We start from the raw sequence: 25,442 nt of genomic DNA on the forward strand, positions 1-25,442 counted from the left end.
GCATCAAAGAGCTGAACCGATCCAGCAAAAGAACGTAGGTCTCGGTCCACTTCCAGTCAAACCCTGGTATGGTTCACTACTGATGGAAGTGCGTTCTGTGATTTGCCTGTTTTAACATTAGACTCATTAAAGACTCTCACTTGCTTTCATGTCTTTACTGCAGCTCGAGCTGCAGATGATAAAGACAGATGAACTTTAAAAAAAAGCAAAGATCTGCTTTTGATTTCGGCTCATTGATCGTGAGATTCAGTGATTTGAGTAGTTGAACTTACATAGATAAAACAATCCTGAAGAAGCAGAAATAAAGGAAAGGTTTATTATTATTGATGATTGTGAACATGCTAATCCAAAAGCCCAGTGAACGGAATGTGGTTTGGCGATTTCAAATGAATCACCAAAACCCTCAAAACTAATGAGACATCCCGACACCAAACAATTACTCTTGTGGCAAAGCCAAAACATGTTGGACTGCAAAACACAGTCCATATCTACCTCATACATTTCTGCACTTTTTTTTTGTAAACTGCAATCATATGTTGTTTTTTACTTTATGGCTTATAACATAGCTGTAGTTTTGGCTTCTGTGATTGAACCAGTCTGATCTTTTTCAGGTCCTAATTCAGGTTTTCAGTGTCAAAGAAATGAGAGAGAAAATTGCATTTAAAAAGCTGATTGTAGTTTTCCTGTGGGACGATATGCTTTGTGTGTATAAACAGGTGGGCCTCGGGTTGGAAAAGGTTGAGAAGCCCTGCCCTAAGACATGTTGACAAGTCTGTGCGACCTTAATGAAGACTTAATGAGGAAAGTTTTGGGATGTCTTTGTATTTACGAAAAAGATTTGGGCAACTATTGACTTCTGGTATTAACAATGTTAGTAATATGTAGCAATTTCTCATAGCTCCAGCTCTAAACGAAGCAAAATTTGGACACCCAACATCTTTTGGCTGAGTGACTGTATCTGACAAGTGGAAAATTGTGTAAATTTGATATTTCGCTGTTCCATTCCTTCAAGTAGTCCATTTTAACCTAAAAGACAAGTAAATGCATTTGAACTACTGTCAAGTTTCCAACTAGATCACCCACTACTTGACCACACAGTGTGAAAGGTCTGGGACAGTTGGCTAAATCACCAAGAGGGTCACTCCGCAGGGCCTTAGCAGCCCACTGTCACGGACACACTCGCTGGTAGCACTCTGAGTGGATGTTCCTTGCAGGCACTGCAGAAGTAAGGCATTGCTCGGGGAGTGATGATGTCCGTGAAAGTGTAGAGTGGCGTCCTCTCTCGTGGGTCGTAGAACATGACCTTACACCTGTCCATATCCAGCACAACTCTCACCACGTCCGGCTCTCTGATCATGCTTAGCGGCGACCAAGGGGCGGAACAGGCTTTGTACTCGCCGTTACGCAGACGAATGGTCCAGAATCCCTCTGCTGGGGTCAGTATGTGCTTGCCTTTCCTCTTGACTGACTCGCTGGCCACGCCGATAACCCAGTAGGTGTTGTTTTTGACCTCAATGTCCCAGCTGTATTTGCCAGAACGGTAGCCCTCAGACCCCAGCATTTCAGCACTGACGTCAAAGCGCTCCGGGTTGTCTGGTAGTGTAAAGGTCTGCGAGCAGCACTGCAGCTGTGTCAGGTCCTCCGACAGCTGGAAACAACTTGCAGCAGTGTTCGGATCCAGAATCACAGGAGCTGCAGCAGTGCAATCGATTGAAATGTTACCAGAGGGAGTTGGTTGACTCAGAATAGTTGTGAAACACTTAAAACATTTCAGTGTACCATGGACAGTGATTCAAGGAAATTACCAGTGGGCATGAGTTCCTATGTATTGTGGTCCCAGTTCTGGTGAACCTATTTTTTTAACCCAGATTAGTTAACCTTAATTGCTAAGTAACTCATATACTTACAGTATTGAACAACGTTCTTCATCTTCTCCCAGACTTTGAATTTTAACGAGCCTAGGTGTTTGGCTACATCAACCAGCGAGTCTGATACCATCTCTGGATCCTCTGGTAAGCGCCAGGTTCTGCACATAAGTGAGGTCATCTGAGTTAACTGGACAAAGAATGGTAACACGTTCACAAACAGCAATCTGTATATTGAAGGGACACAAACAAAAGGGTAACCACTACCACATGCTTACTTGTACCATACTGCTGTGCTTCACTAGTCTCTAGTGCAAGATTTTCCATTATCCCTATTCTGATGATGGGATAAAGTTGGGAGAACGTTTGGTAAAACTAGTATTACATTGGATTGGAATTTTGGGGGCAGGCTGCTTTTAAGTTGTTTTTGTTTTTCTTTTTTAGCTGGTGAATGCAGAAGCAAAACAGATAGCTAATTGTATTGTTACAAAGCTGAGTATATTATTGCATCTGTATAACTTAGTAATTAGCTTCAAATCCTTATTGCAGTGGAGAGAATGGATTACTCAAATGAGGGAAATGACTTCTTGTTCTTTACTCTGTCTGCAAAGATAAAAATTTCTGATGTTTATTGTGTGCTGAATAAATAGAGAGGTACCGTTTTCTTTGATTTTGTTCATCAGCTGAGGTGAAAGTTAGGCTAATGATAGCTTGGTTGTATTTATTTATATATTTATCCTATAGATCATGCATGCTGGGTAGTGTAGTGAGAGAACATCGATGAACAAAAAATTTAAACCATGAAAACTGATGTGGCTGAGGGATGCAGTACTGATCTACAGAATGATAACATGACAGAATCCATAACACAACAAAAACCGTAGCGTTAGGCTAAAATTCCTCTTTAAAGCTTGAAGAATGTTTGTCTGCTTGTTTTGTATCTAAGTGATGAGCGAGAGGGTTCGCATACCTCTTTATTGTGTCCTTGTAATTCTAGGGAGAAACAAAAACATAATGTCTTACTATAAGAAGCCATCAAGTTAAAAGTTCAAGTTTTAGTACAAATGGCGAAAACTAGATTCAAAGGCTTTTACCTGTAGAAACAGGACATCCTGGGAGCTCATTTCCTTTTCAACAGCTCTGATAGTGTTAGTGAGGAACGTGATTTCGCTTTCCATATCACCAATCTTTTCCATTATCGCCTGGCTCTTCTGTTTCTTTTCTTGCTTCAGTTCAGAGAGTCTTGTGGCCTCCTCATCTTGCAGGAACTGGTGCAGAGCTTCAAACTCCTCTCTTATCTTCCTCTCTGTGTGCTCTGCCTGAATCTGTAACGACGAAATGGGACTCCATTAAAAAGGGTTAGTGAATACGCATTTCCTTTAAAATCGTTCTGCTTAACTGACTGAAGATCAGACAGAAAGAATACCTTGATATGGTCTGCTGTTTGATCAAATGTGAGTTTAACTTTCCTGAAGGCTTTTAGCTTTTCTTGCAGGGGCTTTAAAGCAGTCTTCAGTTCTGCCTGAAATAGAATGAAGTAAAAGAGATGGCAGAACTTGAAAACATCCTCAATAAATCAGAGGTCTGACACAAGTTTGAGTTTACAGTATTTCTTTAACCATCAGAGCTTGTTTAATTTCAATATTCAAAAAAGATCACCAGTGAGTCCTTTGAAGAAGAACTTCTGGAATTTCTGTCTTAACTACTGCATAAAGCATGAACATGTAATTATTGCAGAAAAAGAAAACTCAGATGTTGGTGTTCACTTTGACCCAGCATTGCCCTGACCATAGACATTAAGTGAGGTGTTGTTGACTGGAATGGAGAGTGCCAGACACTTGAGAAAGCACTGGGGAGTCTGGTTTCAGCCTTTCCAAAAGGCCCTCTGCCAGAGCCAATGAAAATATAGAGATATTATTAGTAGGTGATAAACTCTGGTAAAGACCCAGAAATAATACTGCTTCTGAGTAACTCAAGGGTTGTGACGAGAGTTGACAGATAGCCCCCCTTGTGAGCATGGGTTGTTTATTGTTTAATTACTATCAAGATAGATGGTCGAAGAGCTTTGCAACTTCTTTTCCCACCTTTACTCATACCCAGCCATCTGCTTGACCTAAGGGTGCTATGAACGCTTTGGTAGTAAGTCTGTGCAACATAATGCCTTCATAGCTCTTTCACCTAAGCTTACCTTACAGTCTTGTGCTGCTTCGTCCAGAGAGTATAACCTGTGGCCTTTGTGCCTGTCAGATGACTTGCATGCAACACAAGTGGGCTGTAGTTCCTCCAGACAGAAAAGGGTCAGTGTTTCACCATGCTCCTTACAAGCAAAAGGGTTGTTCTTGCGGCGATCCATCAGAAAACCTTCACAGGTCTTCTCAAGGGTTGCGCTGACCATGAGCTCACCAGTGGAGGAAGGCTGAAGGCACAACGGGCACTCACAAGTTCCTCCACTACTCCAGCTACTTTCAAGACAAGGTTTGCAGAACCTGTGCCTGCAGAAAAGCACCACAGGCTGCTGAAAAATCATTCCACAGATTGGGCAAGAGAGGTCGTCTTCAGAGTGCCTGGTCGCCATTGCTCCTGTGACTTTCAGCTGCACAGTGAGGACCCTATAGGGTTACTGTGCTCCACCCTCCCTCTCAAGGGTCTACCTCTTAATACTGTATGCACGTGGGAGCTCTAGGAGTCCAGCTTGTCATTTCTTATTTGGCTCATCATCGATGGCTGTATAGATGAGTGCACCCAAATGGGTTAGCACAGGATGTGTTCAGAGAAGAACAATACAAGTACAGGTGATGTGAACATCAGAATGGTGAGGGGGCAGTAGGAGGCGGGCAGTAACATACAGTGTTAGGTGCACACACAGGTCAAAGACATAGAAAGGAACCAACAAAAATATAATTATTGCATAGTACAGTTAAAATTCGAAGTTCTTTAACTGAGGCATAAACTGCTCCAGTTACCAATAGTTGAGTGCTTTGCTTTGTTGAGCCTGGCTGTAAGATATTCCATGCATACAGTGTTTGTAAAACTAGAGACCTAGAACTTTCTATCTATATACAGTGGGGTCCAAATCTGAGACCACTTTGAAAACAAAGAATAATTATGAGAAGTAAAATAAAGAAGAAATATTGAAGATTCTGCACTATTTTTGGGTCACTGTTCAAATGTAAACAAATTTGTAACATTGACCATTTTAAGGCCTATGTACAAAGAAAGTATTTTTTAATCAATGATGATTTTTTTTTCTTCTTTGATCAAAGAACACAATGTTCCTAATTTCTATAAACTGAAAGGTTGACTCGTTGGTCACAATACACAATTCTACTGTGCATCAGTGCATTTCAGATGAGCTCAAACCCAGAGAAGTTGGTGGCGTTTCTAGACGCTGCTGACTTCTGCTGGCAATGATACTGTCTTATCTGTCTTTGGTGACAAACTGTGTTTATTGATAATAGATTATGGACATATTCTGGAGTCCATGTGATGATATCCATCACAGTGGCATGTTGGTTTTTAATGCAGTGTTATATGAGGGAAGCCCTGAATACGTTGATGATTTCATGCACCATAGAGAGTGAAATATTTGAAATCCTTGCAATTGCTTATTGAGGAAGTGAAAGAGTTGAATGAAGCATTTTTTGTATCGTGAGCCTCGACCAGTCCTCCTTGCTCATAAAGGTCTAGGTTCCTCCTTTATACCAAAGCATTATTATATTACCTGTTTAAGATATTTTTTGAGCGTTCAAAAACATTCCTAGTTTTAAATCACCCCTGTCCCAGTGTTTTTGGAACATGTTGCAGGCATTGATTTCAGAATGAGTGTATATAGTTATAAAAAATGTTGGGCCTTATTCACCAATATCTTTCAAAGTTTTTTTCTTAAATTTGTTCTTGAGGAAGGTCCTAAGAAAAAAAACACTGAATTGTTTGCAGCTTTGTGCTCTTGAGTATGTGTAGATTCCGTTTTATTTACCTACTTACTTACTTACTTACTTACTATTTATTTATTTATTTGCTCATTCATTCATTCATTAAGCATACATACATGTAAACTGCCCAACTTTTTTGAAACTGAGGTTTTACATACACTGAATCCTTTGGCTCAAGCCTTCCTGGTACAGGACTGGTTTTCCACATGCACTGAACTTTTTAGCATTTTCTGTAATGACCCATTGAGTAATTATTCTCAAGCCCTTAATGCGTCAGATGCGTTAAAAGTAGAGAAAACACTAAATTGTATATGCATTTACATTTAATTATTAAAAAAAACTACTATGTAATTGGACTGTTGTGTGGTCAGAGGCAGATTGTTAATTTGAGAGATCAGTGCAAGACATACCAGTCAACTAACTTAAGTAAACTTTTAATCACTGGAACACGACACTGAATACCCGCTTAGAGATGTTGCGTCAGCCGCATTTTGCCAGGACTATGTAGTTCATTGGCACCCCTGGATCAAGATTGAGAACCATGCTATAAATAACATTTTGCAAGGTCACTGACTGAACACTGACAGGGGAGCTGTGCTTTTGGATATGCTTTTTAAAGTTTACTTATATGATATTGCGGTGTAATGTTAATAAAATTCAATATCATGGTGTTCTCAAAATGTCACAGTATCAGATGATATTTACATTACCATTAATAAAGTGACCCCATACTTTCTGAGTGCTGCTACAAACCTGATATAGCTATTTGTTCTCTTTTCTTCTCTTAGAATTATGCCAGGATAGCAACCAGCAAATGACATAAGTTGCAGTTAACTGTCAGGTCCTGCACAGCATGGGCTCTATTTTTGTGCCAGTGCAATGGTATAACACCAGCATATCACTAAGTAGGTTGGACACAAGCCCATTCGCACCCATTTGCTATTTTGGCGGTTAGAAATGTTAGCGATTGCAACAATGTGGGAGGAGTGGTGCTGTGGGGGTGTGACATTTCAAATCCGCCAGTGCAAGGGTATTTTGGTGAACTACATGGCAAAAATGTCATATCATGATGTGTAAAGAAATTTTCACAATACATGAAAGCCTGATCCCAGGCCTGCACACATATGACTGAGTCTTTCAGAAATAAAGATGAGTAGGGGCTAACCACTCTGTGAAAGACTGCACAATACAAAACAATAAAATTTCTCAGTTTCAACATTTGAAATGTCTTTGTAGTATTTTCCTTTTAAAAATATGGTTTACATGATTTGCATATCATTGCATTCTATTTTTATTTACATTCTGCACAGTGTCCCATTTTTTTCAAAGTTGTGCATTAACACACTGTGCTGTTAATAGAATCTTTAGAAAAAGGGACAGTTTACCTCACAAACTACAGTACTTGGCACACCATTTATATATAAATATTTATAAATGGTTTTTCAACTGGATTTGCTTAAATTAGTTTCAGTTTGAGTTTTTTGTTTATAGGTCTTATAAGTCCTAAATGGAAATAAAATAATAACAATAATATGCTACTAATAATTATAATATATATAGATAGATAGATATGTGTGTATATATATATATATATATATATATATATATATGCTTATTATGTATGTATATATATATATATATATATATAGAGAGAGAGAGAGAGAGAGAGAGCATTTAATATATATATATATATATATATATATATATATGCATACATATATATATATGCATACATATATATATAGTTATTATTTGTTTGTTTAAATACTGCTACTACTACTAACAATAATAATAATATTAAAGATAATAATAATACCCTTTAAGGGAATGAGAGGAATTGTCTGATTGGCTGCCGCTGCAGTATACCTAACCATGCCTGTTGATAATGTATTCACACTAACTTGTCCCTATTTACCGTTGCAGCGCTCAGTGTCGGGTTGGGGCTGCTGGCCAGAGAAATACTTAAAATATATCTGCCTCACCCACACACATCAGTGTATACCCCCTACCACCCTGGAAGTTGTGGTGTCAGCTTTATCTTGCCAGCACTCTTTGGTGAAGCTGGTAGTGGGAGATAAAGTTACACTGGCTCTTTCAGGCTCAACATTTGACCCTGTCAGCATTGCTGGTGACATGTAGACGAGTATGTGTTAGCCTACACTCTCAGAAAAAAGGTATGAAACTGTCACTGGGGCAGTACCCCTCTTGTCACTGGGGTGGAACCCTCAAGGGTACATCTCAGTACCTTTAGTTAGGGAACATAATTGTAGCATAATCCATTGAATTATATTTTCTAAGACGTGTGGACTCCACACACCCCGTCTCGTCTCCAGGCCTTTTTATTTTATCGTTCTGTCTTAAAACATTAGATTATGAAGAGATAAAATATGTACTTTTCACTTGGAAAAACTTTTTTAAGGTACACAATCGGACCTTAAAACCACTGTTGTACCTTTGAGGGAATATTTACATTGTTTGTAACTTTTTTTTTAAACAAAAAATGTAACTACACAGAACCTTTATTTCTAACAGTGTATGGTTTCTAATGGGTGTGCAATATAATATTTGCACAACAGTCATTAGATGTGATATTCCCATTATGATCCACTTTTGCCTGTCTATTTTTTTCTATGGAGTCCAATGGCGAGTAAATTTTCTTGACATATGTGCAGTCTTTCAAGGTAACAAAAACTTTATACTATAGACTTCATTGTGTAATAATAGTACAAGTGCACAATGCAGTGATGGTGATTGTTCCTACCTTGCAGTCCTCCAGTGCCTCTTTTAGGGGGTACACCCTGTAATTCCTGTGACTTCCTGACTTGTGACACATTGTACAAATGGGACTTGCATGTCCAATGCAGAAGAGAGTCAGTTTTAATCCATGCTCCTTGCATGTTCCCTGAAAAGGTGCAGGGCTCTTTTCTCGACAGAGGGGACACTCCTCGGAGCCCTGGGTCTCCCAGAAATGGGCCAGACAGAACTTGCAGAAGCTGCAGCCACACAGGATGCAGTAGAGAACCTCTGGGACATTAAATATCTCTCCACACACTGAGCAAGCAGGCTCGTCTTCTGGAAGAGAGGGTTCGGCCTCCATCGCCTTCCTGCTCCACTGTCTTCTGGCTTGTGGTCTGGTAGAGCATGTACAGAACTGTATGTTCTCTGTGCTCACATACATGTTATGCCTCTGCAGATACAATTACAGGAATGCTCACTTCACAAGACTGAGGTCCGGCACATGACTTGAGCTCTGCAGTCAATCAGGAACGAGACCTGTAGTCATCCTTGACTGATGGTATTTCTGGGATAGACAATGCAATGAATTTGTTAATAAATGGCAATTTGTTCCTGCAAGTCTATAGTTCAGTGTTATATGTCTTGCTCAATTTTTTTTTATACATTTGAGTTTAATATATTGTTAAAAAAACAAAATATAAAATGTGCCTTAACTTTTTGGCTACTATTTCACATTTTATTTTTTCCAATATGTTAAATTCAGCAAATAGACAGTAATTGTACATTCAGTTGTACAGAGGTGTGTTGTCTATGAAGGATGTGTTAACTTATTGCCACTTAGAAAATCAACAAAACATGTTATTTGACCAGGCTCGCCAAAATTGTTGCATCAGACTGTATCTATTTATAAAACTGAATGTTGTGTGATGCTGAAAATGTGTACAATGAAAAAACCTGTGAGCAAAAAAATACTTTCTGTCTCTACCATGTACTAGTGATGTGTTGTTCGCAAACAAACTGGCTCTTTTAGGTAAACGTTGGCAGCCGAATCGTGCCCGAATCGTATTGAGGAGCAGGTTTTTTTTGCTTGTTTTTTGGGAAATTAAGACAAACCAAATCAGTAGATGTTATGATGCTGTAGCTGGAAATCAAAGAACAACCGGATCTCCTTGGAACACTACATGCCCCCTCATTATCCCCACCCACCTGCAGAATGGTGTGTTATTTTTGTTTGTTGATGACTGGTCAATGGATTTGCCTGCATTTTGTCCATCTGCTTATCTTGTAAGTCAAGTCAAGACAAGTCAAGAGGCTTTTTTTGTAATATCTGCCCCTTGAGGTAAAACTATTTATCAATGTATCAGACAGGTTTTATGTAAAGGTTCATTTTCAGAGAAACTTACTGGCTTCTTTACAGTGGTAGTGATAGGAACCAGGGCTCATGATGTCTACAATACAAATAAAGCCATTTTATATACCATCCAAAACCACCAGTGAACTATATTTGTAATATTGGTGATGGTAAAATAATGGTTAATCTGAAAAATAAGCTTGCTTTGGGGACTATTTTGCCTTACAACACCCTTCTTGTGTCTTTTCACCATAAACTGATTAAAATAAATTGACCAAAATATATTTTAGACCAAATCTTTAAATTTCATGTCTTTCTGGGAGAGAGCTTTTAGAGGTGGATGTCTGATTCGCATCACCACCACAGTGAACAATTCTGACTCGGACACGTTTCTCAAGAACGAAAGATTGACGCCAAGCCACTTTGAAGGATTTTGTTGACGCATCAAGCATTTAATTAAATTAATTTGAAAAAATCGGTGGAGTTCCCCTTTAACACTAGGCTGCTTTTGGGAAACGGGGCTTTAACTGTTAATATGTTAATGACTTTTAATACTAATGCATTGGCTTTCTGATGTCCACACTTTTATTGGATTTTATATAGAAATCACAAAAAATCTCGTAAAGAAGAAGCGCTGCTGGTATTGAGACATCAGCCTTGTTATTACATGGTAATTAGTGGTATCGCCCACTCCTCCAACAAAGGGCCTTAGGAGGAGCTTAGCATTTCAGTCTGCATGCTCAGTCGACCCGGAAATAAACAAACAGCAGCGGCAGCCGGGCTGACTGATCCAGCGTCTCATCCTCCTCGTTCGAGCTCCGGCGGCCTTTCCAGCTCGGCTATGCGGAGCGGTCTGCGCTAAGGCGCGCCCGTCTCGTTCGGATCCCAAGGCCCGGTGCACGCAGGCAGCAGGCGCGGCTCTTCAGGGATGGCCAGCAAGCCGTTTTCCTTCCAGACGCGCCTCAGCTCGGTGATGGAGGTGATGACCAGGGCGGTCGTGCGGGAGGTCTGCGAGATGGTAGACGGCGATTTGGCGTGTTTACGCCTGGAGCTGGCGCGAGCCCTCAACGAGAAGGCGGCTCTCAGCGTGAAAATGCACGAGCTGGAGAGCGAGGTGGAAATCCTGCGCAGTGTCAACACAGGCGCGCGGAGCCCGGGCAAGAAGTACCGCTCAGTTTGCATCCAGACGCTGGAAGGTACGAGTCTTCTTCTCCATGTCATGTCTGCGTGCAGTGCACTGAATAGGAATAACATTAAAACCGCCTCCTTGTTTCTACACTCTTTGTCCATTTTATCAGCTCCACTTCAACATTGCAGACTGTAGTCCATCTGTCTCTCTGCATACTTTGTTAGCCCCCTTTCACCCTGGTCTTCAGTGGTCAAGACCACCACAGAGCAGATATTATTTGGGTGGTGGATCATTCTCAGCACTGCAGTGACACTAACGTGGTGGTGGTGTGTTAGTGTGTGTTGCGCTGGTATGAGTGGATCAGACACAGCAGTGCTGCTGGAGTTTTTAAACACTGTGTCCACTCACTGTCCACTCCATTAGACACTCCTACCTTATTGGTCCAACTTGTAGATGTAAAGTCAGAGATGATAGGTCATCTGCTGCTACACAGTTTGTGTTGGTCTTCCTCTAGTCCTTCATCAGTGGTCACAGGACGCTGCCCACAGGACGCTGTTGGCTGCATATTTTTGTTTCTCAGTCCAGCAGCGACACTGAGGTGTTAAAAAAACTCCAGCAGCTCTGCTGTGTCTGATCCACTCAGACCAGCACAACACACACTAACACACCACCACCACGTCAGTGTTACTGCAATGCTGAAATGACCCACTTTCCAAATAATCTGTCCTATAATAATCTACCTGCTCTGTGGTGGTCCTGTGGGGGTCCTGACCATTGAAGCACAGGGTAAAAGGGGGCTGACAAAGTATGCAGAGAAACAGATGCACTACAGTCTGTAATTGTAAAACTCTAATGTGCACTTACATGAAAAGAGAGGCTGATAAAATGAACAATAAGTGTAGATACAACTAGGTGGTTTTAATGTGTAATACTGGTCTGCTTTAAGAGCTGGACGCGCCCTCCATCAACGGGATATTTGGAAAAGAGTGGTGCTCCAGTCTGTGGGATGGGAGAGAGCCAAGAGCAGAGGAGAAGGCAACAGAAGTGGAACCTGCTGTGCCTGATGAGGTAAGATTTTCTTGCCATTACCTGAACCGTATTTGCTCAAAATTGCAAGTCATTTCTGAAACAAAATCGTCCTTTCTGAGAGCAGTTATTTTCCGATTTGTTTTTAAATGTAGTCTGAACTGCATGATCACAGTAGAACACTGGCCATCAAAGAGGAAAATTCAGAGAAGGAAATTTGTTCAAGCAATACAAGTAAGTATGTCATGTTTATTATTATTTTAAAGGGTCTACATATGACATTTTTTCCTGTATTTCATTTTAAAGGTCTACTTTTGAGTAGTTTTGTGTAGGGTTTATACATGAAAAATAATCCTAATTTATTTTGACATCACCGTTCAAACCTCTCTATGTCCCTCAGAATTATACAGGCCGTTTTTGTTGCTGCACCTTTAAGACTGATACATGCTTTACGACCTGTGTTCTAATTGGCTTGCTTTATTCAAAAAGCAGTCTGGGCTAGAAAAGCATTTTACAGGCTTTTAATACTCATTTTCCAAACTTCCTTAAAATTATGTTTACGTTTCATAATTAACCATAATTTTACATTTTTTTAGATCCACATTTATACATCCCATTTAACAACAGACATCTTAAAGATGCTGAGAGACAGATGTACTGAAACCTGTCTGATTAGTAGGCACATAAATCTGACAGGACTTTTGCTTACCTGCATAGCAGCGATGATACAGAATCTTGGTTTATAGATGTGTATTCAAAGGCAGTTCAGCTGTTTTACTGAATAGATAGCCAAGCTCATATTCCACTGCTAGCTTAGTGCTCCAGTTTCAGTTCCATTACGAGTGAAATAGCTTTGATAGACCAACATACATTTCATTCATGGTTGGCAAATTATTTCAATGTTTTACACATAATTCGTATTTAAAGCTGTTCATAACATACAGGAATCAGCTAAACCATTTAGCTACACTGCTGTCTCTGTTTGTCTCTGCCTGTTAGAACCATGGTGGCTAAATGAGTGACTGAGTTTGCGCTTAGCTTCTTCACATGAATGTCATTCAGCAGTCTAAACTATAGCCAAACAAATTCATGTATATTTGGCTGTTTCTCATTGTTTGAATAAATACTAATATAACGAAAAACAATTCAGATTATTTAGGCCAAGCATACTCTGAGATGGAACACTCTTTTATAGCTTCAACATGAATGGTGGGGCTAATCTGCTATAGAATGAATAGGGATGTATACATTCGTAAGTTTGAAGATCGCTGATCAAAAAGTTTTGTTGATTTTCTAAGTGAAAATAAGTGAACTCATCCACTACAGGGAACAAACCAAAATATGGCATTTTATCCTGCAGAGTACATTATTTTGTGTTTATTTGCTGAGATTAACATGTTGTCAATATTTTCCCTAAAAAAAAAATTAAGTAGCCTGGTTGCCTTAATTCTAAGTTCATTGAACTTCTAGTTGTAAGTTCTGAAGTTCTGTTAAACATTGAACCATTTTTTACAGTGCAGGGGTGCCCAAACTTTGCATATGACTGTAAAAGACTGTGTAAATGAGTTGGGTTTTGTGGCATCACAAAACAAATTAATTTCTGTTTTTTGTAGCTGTTTTTGCTTTTTTAATTTCAATATTTGGACCATATGGACTGAGCACATTTTGAAACTTGAGGACTGTTTGTATTATATCAAAGTCTTTTATTTAAACAAAAATGCCAAGGAAATTGTGTTTTTTTTCAGGATATAGACCCTCTAATGCAATCAAGGCTTTCATTGCTTAGTCCTGTGTGAAAAACAGTAGAAGGAGTGGATGTAGTGTTAGATTTAACATTCTGCTTTACTCCAATACAGCAGCAGCTGCGATGCCCGCCAGGAGAAATAACCCGTCTTCTCCATCAGAGCATAATGATGTTCTAGAAGTGAATCTCATTGACGATTATGATGATGACAACCAAGACAGCGAGGACATATATTTCATATCTGCAGGATTTCTGGGGGCTCCTGATGTCCACCCCATGCCATCCAGTTTTGAAAGAGCAGACTTTACAAAGATTATATCCTCAGATGGCACCGTTAAGCATTTGATATTGCCAAGTGAGGAGCAGCTGGAATTCGATGAGCATTGCATGCCCATTGAATTTATTGAGGGCGAGCATCCAGAGGCGCAGTCATTTGGGGAACAGCAGGAGGACCTATTCCTGGATGCAGAAAACACGTCCAGCTTAGGTAGCGCTGAAAACTTAAATTACTTTGACAGATTTGACCTGCAGGAAGAACCGGAGCCAGAGATGGAGATAGCAAAGACTCCGAAATTCAGCTGTTTGGAGTGCGGCAAGACGTTTTTGCGGCAAAGTAGTCTTACTTTACACAAGAAGTGTCACCAGAGGCATAATTCGCACACGTGCAATTCTTGCAAGGTGGTATTCCCTCAAATGAACTTGCTCAGAACCCACAAGTGTCTGCCCCCCGACAACCGTTCAAAAACACTCAACCAAAAGTTTGGTTGTGAGCAGTGTGGAAAGCGCTTCCATTCCAGGGCCAACCTCAGGGTTCATTACGCGGTGCACACGGGCGAGAGGCCGCACAGATGCAGTTACTGCGGCAGAGGGTTCACCCAGAAAGGGAACTTGAACACCCACGAACGCATCCACAGAGGAGAGAAGCCTTTCGTATGTTTAACCTGTGGAAAACGATTCACGCAGAAAGTGAACCTAAATCACCACTTGGGCATTCATAGTGGAATAAGACAGAGCAAAACAAGGAAGTCTGCAGAAAAATCACAGTGCGCATGAACATTATTTCATTTCAGCTTATGTCGGTCGGTTGTATCATCATTGTGCAATATAAAAAGTAACGGAATGTGAGAACCTAGCATTGAGTACATGATATAATATGTGGAACTGTAGCTTTGAAATTGACATTCTGTTTCTAGTTGCTTGTATGTTGACAGTTCTGAGTTACCTTCAAAAGGTTATCTGACAAACTAGATTATTTGCATCAGTAGCTTTTATACGGTGTACTCTGGAGGAATATAGTAGGATTCAGTATGCATAAAATAATTTACATGACAAATAAACAGTTTTTTTTGTATTTACCTCTGAATTTAGGATGCATCATTAGTTAAAATGCATTGGAATGTATGACATTGTGTTGTGTCATATGTCTGTATTTGGATGTACAGTACTCTACAAAAGTCAGACCCTTTTTATTTGTAGTCAATTACTTTTTTTTCTAAGCCATTACTGTTGAGTTTTTCAAAGAAATCTGCAGGGATATTTTTTCACACTCCAAAGTTCAGTCTTAAAAGTTGGTTTCATGTTTTGCTTTTCACAGTCCATGTATTCTCAAATACAAAATTAGCCGTGTTCTTGTGCAAATGAAGTCTGATTTGTTTATTCTGCTTTATAGCTTATTCATGTTAGATGAGAAGTCTGATGGCTGGGTTTTGGTATTGGCAGTAATGGAGGTACTACTTGATAATTAATGTAAACAAAGCCTTCCTATGGGAATAACTGGTATATTAATTAACTACTTTATTGCCACAGCATTTACTAATTGAACATGGTAGAACTTTGTTAGTGACCTACATTTACTTTCACTGAATGAGACTTGTAGGACCAATAGCAGCACATATTTGTAATATAGTAACTACTTAAGAGTTTTGTAGTTCTACAATTACATACTATGGTTCATCTCTTCCTCTGCTTCATTTGTTAGCCCCATTTTGCTTTGTTCTTTAATGATCAGGACCACCACAGAGCAGGTATTATTTGGGTGGTGGATCGCTCTCAGCGCTACAGTGACACTGACATGGTGGTGGTGTGTTAGTGTGTGTTGCGCTGGTATGAGTGGATTAGACACAGCAGTGCTGCTGGAGTTTTTAAATACTTCAGTGTTACTGCTAGACTGAGAATAGTCCAACTAAAAATATCCAGCCAACAGCATCCTGTAACCACTCATGAAGGACTAGAGGATGACCAACACAAACTAAACAGCAACAGATGAGCTACTTTACGTAAGCAAGGAGGATCAACAAAGTAGGAGTGTCTAATAGAGTGGACAGTGAGTGGACAGTATTTAAAAACTCCAGTAACACTGCTGTGTCTCATCCATGTGCACCAAAACAGCACCCACTAAACATACCACTGTCATGTCAGTGTCACTACAGTGCTGAGGATGATCCACCATCCAGATAATACCTGCTCAGTGGTGGTCCTATGTGGGTCCCAAATAAACAAGGTAGGTAATAAAGTGGCCAGTGAGTGTATATGGCATATGTATGGTAGCCCTATTTGAGTCTAGTTAATCATGGGTCATGCGTCATCCTCTGTACACCCTATGAGGCATATGCTTCAGCTATATTTGTACATGTTGGCGTATGCCATATTTATACATACATAAATATATACTCAGCCATATATAAAGTAGACCCAGTAAACCTCGCCCTGTGTTCAGAAACAAGTTTGTCTTGAGGCCAGTGGAGACAGGCTGGACTTGTACAGAGTTGCAGATATGAGAGTTGGTGGGCAAGTCGTCTAGGAAGAAGGTTAAAGGGCCCATATCTAGACTCCTAACATCCAGTTATTATACAAACATCTGTTTGTATAGCTTGTACAGCTGCAATTCATCAGTATATGACCAGTTTCCAACTGTTTGTCATCCCTTAGAATTAAACATTCTGTTAAGATTGATATATGTAAATGATGTCTGTTGTGATTGGCTACCACTGTATTGAGCCTCGTTCAAAAAGTAGTGCTCAAACACTTCCTTATAACATTATTGTGAGTGGGCAGAGCTAAACTGCTGTTGGCTAAATAGACTTGTATACATAATGTGATACTTTTTATGACATCACTAAATTAATGAATTCAAAACAGGCTGTTTTGCAGCTTAGTTTCCATACATGGCCTGTATGGACAGGGCTGTGAATGGTTTCCACACCACATACTACATTATGCTATAGGCCCCTTAAAGTAGTCATAGTAATGATAAATACACACTTGTAGACTTATACTGAAGAACTAAGATAACAATCAGTGTGTTTCCATGCACTTAACAATCCGATGACTGCAGAAAATCACATTTTGTCAGTAATCCGATCAACGTGTTTACATGCACTTGAGTAATCAGATAATGGGAAAACTCCAGGTCTACGTGAGTCGGGCAGTAATCAGGTTTCTGCTTTGCAACCGGCCAATAAACTCGCAGAAGACGTTGTGACGTAAACGTAATGTAAAACTCAAACTTCATGCCGTGGCTTTTTTTAAAAAACATCGCACCACTTTACCTGAAAATATGAACATACATCATCTAGAAGATATGAATTTTTAAATCCTTCATCTCGTCAAGCATGTTGTTTGCTGCCATCTTGTTTCGCACATGCACAGACGGAGAAATCCGAAAGAAATCAGAGTAAGAGTTTACATGCACTGGGAAATCTGATACCTGAGCTAAAATCCAGCTCTCTTTATCAGATTTCTTAATTGGATTTCTACACCTTACTCCAATCTAAGAAATCGGAGCATGCTGTTTACATGACCAGTTGAATAATCAGATAACTTCAGAAATCTGATTATGATCGGATAATCGAGTGCATGTAAACGCGTGATATAATTGCCACAGCAGCAAAAACGATCAGAAAATAGCACATTCACTAGAATCATTAAACAATGGTTTATTAATAAGTCAGGTAAAATCACTAGAAATCTACTAAAATCAGTAAATTAACATTAAATAGATTATTTAAAATACAAAAGGATAAGAACGTGGACGCACACTCCAGTAAATAACTCGCTATTAGCTCATACTTGCTTCTCAAGTAGGAAACAGAACAAACTGTGTTTTCTCATTCAAAACAAAATGCCACTCAGAAAACTGGGTTCACAGCACATAACTTTTGGCCAGTGGTCTTCTTGGCAATATAAAATACAGGACTGTGGGAAAGTCAGAGACCACCCTTTCATTTATATTATTCATTTTCCTGTCAAAATGGCCTTTAAATACACAGAAGCCTCAAAAACTAAATATAATATACATTTTTCAGTATATTAGTGTGTCCACCCTGTGCCTTTGTTACAGCTTCTATTGTTTTGGGATAAACTGCTTTTAGTTTTTCAAAGAAATCTGCAGGGATATTTTTCCACACCTTTAAAGTTCAGTCTTAGAAGTTGGTTGCATTTTCTGTTTCTTACAAACCAAATAATCCCAAACACATTAAATGATGTTGTGGTCTGGACTCTGGGGTGGTCAGTCTATTGTTCTGAGAATACAAGTTCCTTCTTTGATTGATCTCTTTTTTTCGTTTCTACTTCCTTTTCAACAGCTTTATAACAGCTACACATGCTTTCAGACTCATAGTGCTGAGTTGTCCTCTACCAGAGAAAGGATGGTCAGAAACACCTGTGGATTTTTTAGATCTGAAGTAAGAGTGGAGCTTGATATTCTCCTCACTCTCAAAGATGAAGGCTTCAAGTGCTGTTTATCTGATGGGGGCAGTTTTGGTGGTCTACCAGTCCCATTTTCTCTGTACTTTTAAGAATTTTTGGAGCTACTGTTCGGGAAACTCCTGTTTTTCCACTTCTTTTACTTTGACCTTCGCCTTCTTTATGCAAATTAATTAGCTTATATTTAATCATTTCAGAAGTATATTCTGAAAAATGAACAACTTGTCCTTCATGGCTGTTTTAACTGAAAATTAAATAAATGATCTCTGACTTTTGCACAAGTTCACGTCATCATAAATAATACTGTTTACTCTATCATCAACCAACAGAAGCTAAATGCTCGGTTGTACTCTCTCAAAAACATCACAATACAAAAGTGCCATCTTCTATGCTAATTCATTTCAATAACATGCACAAGACTTTTTGACTATTCTTCCATATGACCGTATATGTACGTGCCAGTCTGCACAATGCACAGTGTCTGTGTTGAACATTAACACTAGTTCAGTATTTACTACTGACATGAGCCTAGCTAGTGCAGTGATGCGTGTTAAACCCATGTTTATAAGCATAACGTCTTCCACAGTCCACACAGCTATAGGGTTTCTCTCCGGTGTGGCTGCGCAGGTGTATATTAAGGGAACTTTTCTGTGAGAAGCTCTTCCCACATTCCATGCATGAGTAGGGTCTCTCTCCGGAGTGAGTGCGCATGTGGATTTTGAGGTAGGTTTTCTGAGCAAACCTCCTGCCACACACCGAACACACAAAAGGCTTCTCTCCAGAGTGTGTCCGTAAGTGTACTTTCAAATAGCTCAAGTAATTGAAGTTTTTCCCGCAGAACACGCATTCGATTTTCTTCTGCTCCGAACCAGTCTTTGGAATTCCCAAATTCACATTGCTGGGATAGTAACCACCAAATTCGTCCAAGTTCATGTTTGATGAAGCTGCACTGTCTAGAAGAGTAGATGACCTCGGGTCAAAAGTCTGGTCTCCTTCTTGTCTCTGTTCTGTGTTGTTCAAAGGATCGTTGTAGGGAATAAAATTTTCACTACTCTGGCCCCCGTCCTGTTCAGTGCCAGAGAATGCGGGCCCTAAAACTAAACAAACGAGAGGCATATTACAATCGGACACAGATTTATTATGCTTTATTTCATTTTTGCATACTTTCAGTGGGTCCAAACTCTACATACACCAAGACTGTCTCTTTAAACAGTGTGGAAAACACCAGAAATGTATGTAATGACGTTTAGAAGCTTCTGATTGGCCAACTGTCATACTGTCATAATTAGGAGTTAATCGGGGGTGCACCTGTGGCTGTATTTACCTTTAGAGCCAGTGCAATGTTCTCAGATGAAAAAAAAATTGAACTGTTTGACCATAATGATCAGCGCTATGCATAAAGCAATAAGGCTAAGGCTTTCAATCCAAAGAACACCATGCCAACTGTGAAGCATGGGGTGGCAGTATCATGCTGGGGGGGGTGTTTTGGTTGAAAAAGGACTGGTGCACTTCAGATAACATGTGGCACTACGATGAACAAGAATTATCTAGAAATATGGCAGCAACAGAAAGTTCAAACTTGGCCACAGCTGGTTTTACCAGCAGGACAATGAATGTAATCATTCCACAAAGGTTGAGACAAAATGACTTAAAGACAATAAAGTGGAAGTACTGGAGTAGCCATCAGAAAGGCCTGACCTGAATCTCACAGAAAATTTGTGGACTGTTCAGCCAGGATGAACAAGCAAAAATTCTGGCAAATATGGTGAGAAGCTTTGGAAAGCTACCCCAAGCATTTAATTTAAACTAAGCTATAAAAAGGCAAAGCTACCAATTACTACTAAAAACCTGGTAAATCAAACCTGAAATAAATCTGTCTTTTAGCTATTCATCTGAAATCACCTCTTAAGGAAATAAAATACATACCCTAATAAATGTACATGTCATTTATATCTGTGACTGCTGGGCAGCTGTCTCAGAGTGAATGTGACCTGAATTAAACTGAAGCTAGGTACTTAGAAAAATGATTCAGAGTGGAGCAGAAAAATAAAACGTTTAAAAGACTTTGTACATGTACAGACTTTGAGGAAAAAGACTCCCAAAATAATGTGATTTTTTAGCATCTGAGGCAGCAATATCTGCTAGGCCACCAGTTTGCTTCTCTAGCCAAAATAAGATGTGGGCATTTGACTGACTGTTGTCTTCCTTGGCGACTGACGTAGATCAGAGACATTATAAGTACTTTGTGTGGCTGAGGGTGATATTTTAAGAAATGAGAATTTTAAGGACATTAAAGACTTGCTAGGAAAGGAAGATAAAAGGGAGGAAGGTAAGCTACTCTCCTTTATTGTCCTACTGGGACAGTTCGTCTATTTTAAAATGATCTAACTATAGACTATAGCTTGTAGTAGACCTGGGTTGTTTCAGTTTTAATGGTTTTACTGAATAACTCTTCCACACAAGAGAACAGCGCTGATCAAGTTCAAGTTCAGGAAATGTTTTACATTCTAACTTACTGTTCTCATATTGTTTTAATGGACAAGATTTTTGAACATAATTTAGTGAATTTATCTTGTTTGGCCTCAGCAACTAACTCTTCATAAAGTTGTTTTTTTTTTTTAGCCTGAGGTGAAATTAAATTAAAAACTAGGCTCATAGTGTTAACTGGTGAACAAAAAATAGCAGTTTAGATTGACTTCCGAGTTTAAATGTCAAGCCACATGTGTACTACAACGTATTTGTGGTCTTATTCTGATATTAATATACCTTACTCATAAAAAGTTCAAAGCAAATTCAAATAATCCCTCTTGGGAAAAATACACAGTCGAAATGTCTTAAAAAGAGGGTTTTCATCTCTGAAGCTACATTTAGCAAGATCTGTGGCACTCAACTGGCCTCGTTCACTAATATCTTTTTCTTTTTTAAACATGTTTTTGATAAAGAACTGTTCATATGAACTGTTCGCACCTTTGTGCTCTTGAGTGTGTGTAGATTCTGTTCTTACCTAAGAACAAATCCCAAATAAGAAAACATTGGGGAATCTTCGTGAGAACTGTGTAAGTGGGTTTTAAAAAGACATTTCTTCTTAAGAACGGTTGGTGAATGAGGCCCAATGTTTTTATGCAGGACCAAATAATTTCTAGATGTGACACAACTATATTAATACTACACAGAATCAAAATCTGGTTGCAAAACTGGTTGAAAACTAGTGGAGATAAATATATATTTTTTTTAAATTAAAGATCACTCGGGTAAAAAATATTTTTTTTTTTTTTATTTGATTACTGTGAAATATTCAGCAACAACTATTTACATGAATCCATGTTGTAAATTATCATTTGGGTTGCTTAGCTGTACAGTACAAAGTACAACCCAATCTAGTGAATATTAAGCAGTTGGTGAGGCACATACAAAGAATCGCAAAGGCAAACTTAAAAAATACACGACTAAAAAATACTTCAAGTTAAGCTATAGAATTTTGCAAGGTCCTATTATTTAATAAAAGTTTTTACATGTTTTTTTTTTTTCCCAAGACAATCCATGACATGAACTAGGAGGGTCAGGTGAGGCGGTATGTTTTGACCCTGTAATGCTCAGAATGCAGCTTGTGTTCTGTCATGAATTGTGTCGTGAAGTTTGTTTCTGGTCATACTGTTCTCATTCAACATACCTTTCTCATCACTCTTTAAGTCTCTCTGTGCCTTGCTGTTCCCTGAGCAATCTTCAAATGTCTCATCCTTGATGATAATCATGTCAGGTCCATCATCGATTAGATCAACAGACTAAAAAACATCAATAAAATACAAAACCATCAGCAGGCCACTTTTCCGGGTCATGTACAATACAAGGACTCATTCACACAGTTCAGAGCAGTTTACTCCCTTAAACTCGAAGGAACTATGGTAGTTACTGGTTAATAAGCCTCAAGATTAATAAATGATTAATGATGTAAACAAAGTCATTCCGATGGTTAATGGTGCATTGTGGAGAGACTTGGATATCTTTTCAGTGGTGATGACAGGACGCAGGGGTCAACAGCCAACAGCAAATGTTGCTTTTTTTATTCGCGATCAGAAACAACCAGTGAACCAGTTCCTGTATACTGAGTTTTTATATTGTTGCTGTCCAAAGAAAAACATGCATCTTAATTTCTGTCAATTTTTATTTTTGTACATAATTTGAACACAGAAACACAGAAATGCTCCAAAATCACTTAGAATAAAACTGTTTACATTAACTTACGTTGAAAGTTAAGACGGTTTTGTCTTCTCCTGTAAAGTCACCATTTTGGAGATACTTCTTGTTCTTTGGACAGCGATGATATGTTGGTAATGGCAAAAAAGTGCTAAATCTCTAAAATAAGCTTTCTTTGGGGACTACTTTGTCTTACATTTACTCCTCCACCTCAAGTAGACTGGAAAAAAAAGTTTTTGTCAAACCAGAATAATAATAATAATAATATTTTTGATTTGATTTTGTTTAGATCTTAACCTTTTAATTATGCAGAAACAGTGTAATTCCCCTTTGCCTGTGGTTCCAGTAAAGTTCTGGCCAACCTTATTCCTGGAGATCTACCTCCCTCCAGCAGTTCCAAAGTCATCCGCAACACCTGAGGACTGGTGATCTTAATCAGATGTGCTATAACTCAACTGGAACACAGGAGGTGGCTAGTTCTCCAGGATGGGGGCTGGGTGACCACTGATGAAGCCCACCCCAGACCTACGGTCAGGTTTCCCTTCTCTAACACACCTGACTCAACTCAGAAGAGACTTAATCATTAGCTAATGCAAGTAATAGTAGTAGTAATAATAGTAGTAGGCAAGTGTGGAGCAGGAGCACTAAAAGATGGGCAGCACCAGTCTAGTTCATCAACACTGACACTGACCTCTATCACAGGGGGGTCTTTATGGCTGTCGTCCTTCTGCCTTGCGCTGGTCTCCTTGTCTTTCCACAGATCCAGGCACCACTCCTTCCCAAAAACCCCGTCAATTGTGGGACGATGAGGGAGGTCTGCTCAACACACACACGCACTCGTGGTTTAAGATCACAAGCATGTGTTTTCCTCACTTTTACACAGTTAAGCAAAGACCCCTCGTTGTGGGTAGTCAGCCTACCTTTGGATCCGCTGCCAAACTGAGCATCCACACTCGCCTGCAGTCTTCTCCGGGTGGCTTTGAGCTCCTTCTCCAGAAAATCGCATCTGCTCTTCAGAGACTCGTTCTCGCTGATTCTCCGCGTAATCTCCAGCCTCAGCACCGCATGACTCTCCTCGACAAGTTTGCCGATTTCCGCCACCGCTGTTTTCGCCAGCATTTCCATGATCGACGATAACTGCGTCTGGAAATGCGAGTCGCTGCCCATCGCTTCCATTATATTATCCACACACGCCTCGCCCTCCGCGCACTGACCGGGAAACACCGCCTCAACGCAGCCCTGCTGGTCTCCTCTGTCCGCAGCACATACAGGAGCCACCGACTCGCCTTTCTTCTCTTCTTCTCCTGAATTTTTTATTACTTTATTGTGATCGCCGGAGCAGCGGGGGATCATGGGATTCCTTACCGTAACTCTTGGTGTAGAAGAAAAGGCTGAGGCGAACTCAGCCCCCCTCGGCGCCACGTGACCGGCCTAAACTGGAATAAAGTATAAATATAGCCGAAACTCCGCCATTGCGGCCTGTTTTGAGCAGACGTGCCTTCAGAGTCTAAATCTAAACCGGCTTTTTTAATCAGAGGTGGGCACTAGGTCTACTTACCCAGTTCCAGAGGTCAGGAGAAGTTTCAGGGTTTTGTGTTTTTCTGAGTATTTTCCAATGCTAACATGTTGGCTAGCATTCGAGTGCACTCTTATAAAGGTTTGATCTCCAGGGGGTCTTCAGAAAAGACACCAAGCTGAAAAAAGACCATTATATCCTTAGGGTTGAAACCTGATGGCTTTGCTTTCTAATGGCAATTGGTTTAATGGTTACCATTATAGAGACCACTGTAGGACACCTTTAGATCCCATTAGGAAACCATCAGAGACATCTGGAATCAGTCCCACAACATCTGGTAAACCATTAGAGTCCTTTACACTTTGATATAAACCCATAAGAAAATACCACTGGTGGCTACTGGACAGGACAGGACCAGGAACCAAGAGAATCCTTCAATGGTTTACGATTTTTCAGCAGGACAGTGGTTCTAGATAGAACAATGGACACTCAAAGAAGCATTTGCATGCTTAAATGGTTCTTTCCAAGGTGAAATTGTTCTTTAGACTGATGAAGAATGTGTTGTATGGTTCTATATAGCACCACAAAGGGTTCTTCTGTTGTTACAAGCTGACACGTAACAACAGCAGAACCCTTTTTCGTGCTATAAAGAACCATATACAGCACATTTATCAATCTGAAGAACCATTTTGTCATTAAAGAACCATGTTATCATGCAAATGCTTCTTTGAGTGTTCATTGTTCTATATAGAACCATTGTCTTTACTAACATGCCCTTGAAGAACCATCTTTTTTCAGAGTATTTGTGAGAAAAATAATACCTTTCTCAGTTTAATTTCATTCACATTTAGCATTTAATTCATATATCTTTTCTTTCTTTCTTTCTTTCTTTCTTTCTTTCTTTCTTGCTTTCTTTTAAATGTCATTCTTTTCTGTTGGTTTAGCAGCTAGACTCACATCTCTCACTTTTGAACTTTAGCATTTTACTCTAAAACAAAAAGATCCCAAAAAGGCAAGAATAGCACTCCAGGGGTGCCACAGCTGGGGAAACAGTGAAACCGACTACCCAGGGATCCAAAGTTAGCTTTTGTGTGTAAATGGGTCAAATAGGGTTCGATTTGAGAGGGCTGTAGGGGACGGTCACCCCATCAGTTGAAAAATTTATTTATTTATTTATTTACTTATTAGTTTAACATATTGGAAAAAAAAATAGAATATAAAATGTTCCACATTTTATGTTTTATT

General features: G+C 39.5%; 3 protein-coding genes across 3 annotated transcripts; 1 reads left to right on the forward strand and 2 right to left on the reverse strand.

The window, feature by feature from the left end:
- Positions 1–514: 514 nt before the first annotated feature.
- Positions 515–4,517, reverse strand: trim35-13 (tripartite motif containing 35-13). Its single transcript, XM_036567461.1, has 6 exons — positions 4,054–4,517; positions 3,292–3,387; positions 2,960–3,190; positions 2,836–2,858; positions 1,908–2,026; positions 515–1,692 (listed from the first exon to the last, which is right to left on the reverse strand). The coding sequence occupies exons 1-6, from the start codon at positions 4,438–4,440 to the stop codon at positions 1,154–1,156; spliced, it is 1,395 nt and encodes a 464-aa protein (XP_036423354.1). The 5' UTR covers positions 4,441–4,517; the 3' UTR covers positions 515–1,153.
- A 6,148-nt stretch (positions 4,518–10,665) lies between these two features.
- LOC118805127 (zinc finger and SCAN domain-containing protein 21) lies at positions 10,666–15,421 on the forward strand. Its single transcript, XM_036565737.1, has 4 exons — positions 10,666–11,080; positions 11,960–12,081; positions 12,195–12,273; positions 13,896–15,421. Exons 1-4 carry the CDS (start codon positions 10,813–10,815, stop codon positions 14,834–14,836), a joined length of 1,410 nt encoding a protein of 469 aa, XP_036421630.1. The 5' UTR covers positions 10,666–10,812; the 3' UTR covers positions 14,837–15,421.
- Positions 15,422–19,015: 3,594 nt separating this feature from the next.
- LOC118804968 (zinc finger and SCAN domain-containing protein 5A-like) lies at positions 19,016–24,038 on the reverse strand. The gene is made up of 4 exons (XM_036565560.1): positions 23,602–24,038; positions 23,373–23,497; positions 22,158–22,269; positions 19,016–19,584 (listed from the first exon to the last, which is right to left on the reverse strand). Exons 1-4 carry the CDS (start codon positions 24,032–24,034, stop codon positions 19,016–19,018), a joined length of 1,239 nt encoding a protein of 412 aa, XP_036421453.1. The 5' UTR covers positions 24,035–24,038.
- Between the last annotated feature and the right edge of the window lie 1,404 nt (positions 24,039–25,442).

Source organism: Colossoma macropomum, unplaced genomic scaffold, assembly GCF_904425465.1.
Source record: "Colossoma macropomum unplaced genomic scaffold, Colossoma_macropomum, whole genome shotgun sequence".
NCBI lineage: Eukaryota > Metazoa > Chordata > Actinopteri > Characiformes > Serrasalmidae > Colossoma > Colossoma macropomum.

What these genes read in the sequence shown, in the direction of transcription:
- trim35-13 (XM_036567461.1), bottom strand. Translation starts at nt 4,440, where the DNA reads ATGGCGACCAGGCACTCTGAAGACGACCTCTCTTGCCCAATCTGTGGA. An exon ending in AAACAGCAGACCATATCAAG is followed by an intron (nt 3,191 to 3,291) that starts GTATTCTTTCTG and finishes TCGTCGTTACAG; the next exon opens with ATTCAGGCAGAGCACACAGA. An exon ending in TACAAGGACACAATAAAGAG is followed by an intron (nt 2,027 to 2,835) that starts GTATGCGAACCC and finishes ACTTATGTGCAG; the next exon opens with AACCTGGCGCTTACCAGAGG.
- LOC118805127 (XM_036565737.1), top strand. Translation starts at nt 10,813, where the DNA reads ATGGCCAGCAAGCCGTTTTCCTTCCAGACGCGCCTCAGCTCGGTGATG. An exon ending in TTGCATCCAGACGCTGGAAG is followed by an intron (nt 11,081 to 11,959) that starts GTACGAGTCTTC and finishes GTCTGCTTTAAG; the next exon opens with AGCTGGACGCGCCCTCCATC. An exon ending in AATTTGTTCAAGCAATACAA is followed by an intron (nt 12,274 to 13,895) that starts GTAAGTATGTCA and finishes ACTCCAATACAG; the next exon opens with CAGCAGCTGCGATGCCCGCC.
- LOC118804968 (XM_036565560.1), bottom strand. Translation starts at nt 24,034, where the DNA reads ATGATCCCCCGCTGCTCCGGCGATCACAATAAAGTAATAAAAAATTCA. An exon ending in GTTTGGCAGCGGATCCAAAG is followed by an intron (nt 23,498 to 23,601) that starts GTAGGCTGACTA and finishes TGTGTTGAGCAG; the next exon opens with ACCTCCCTCATCGTCCCACA. An exon ending in CTTAAAGAGTGATGAGAAAG is followed by an intron (nt 19,585 to 22,157) that starts GTATGTTGAATG and finishes TCGTTTGTTTAG; the next exon opens with TTTTAGGGCCCGCATTCTCT.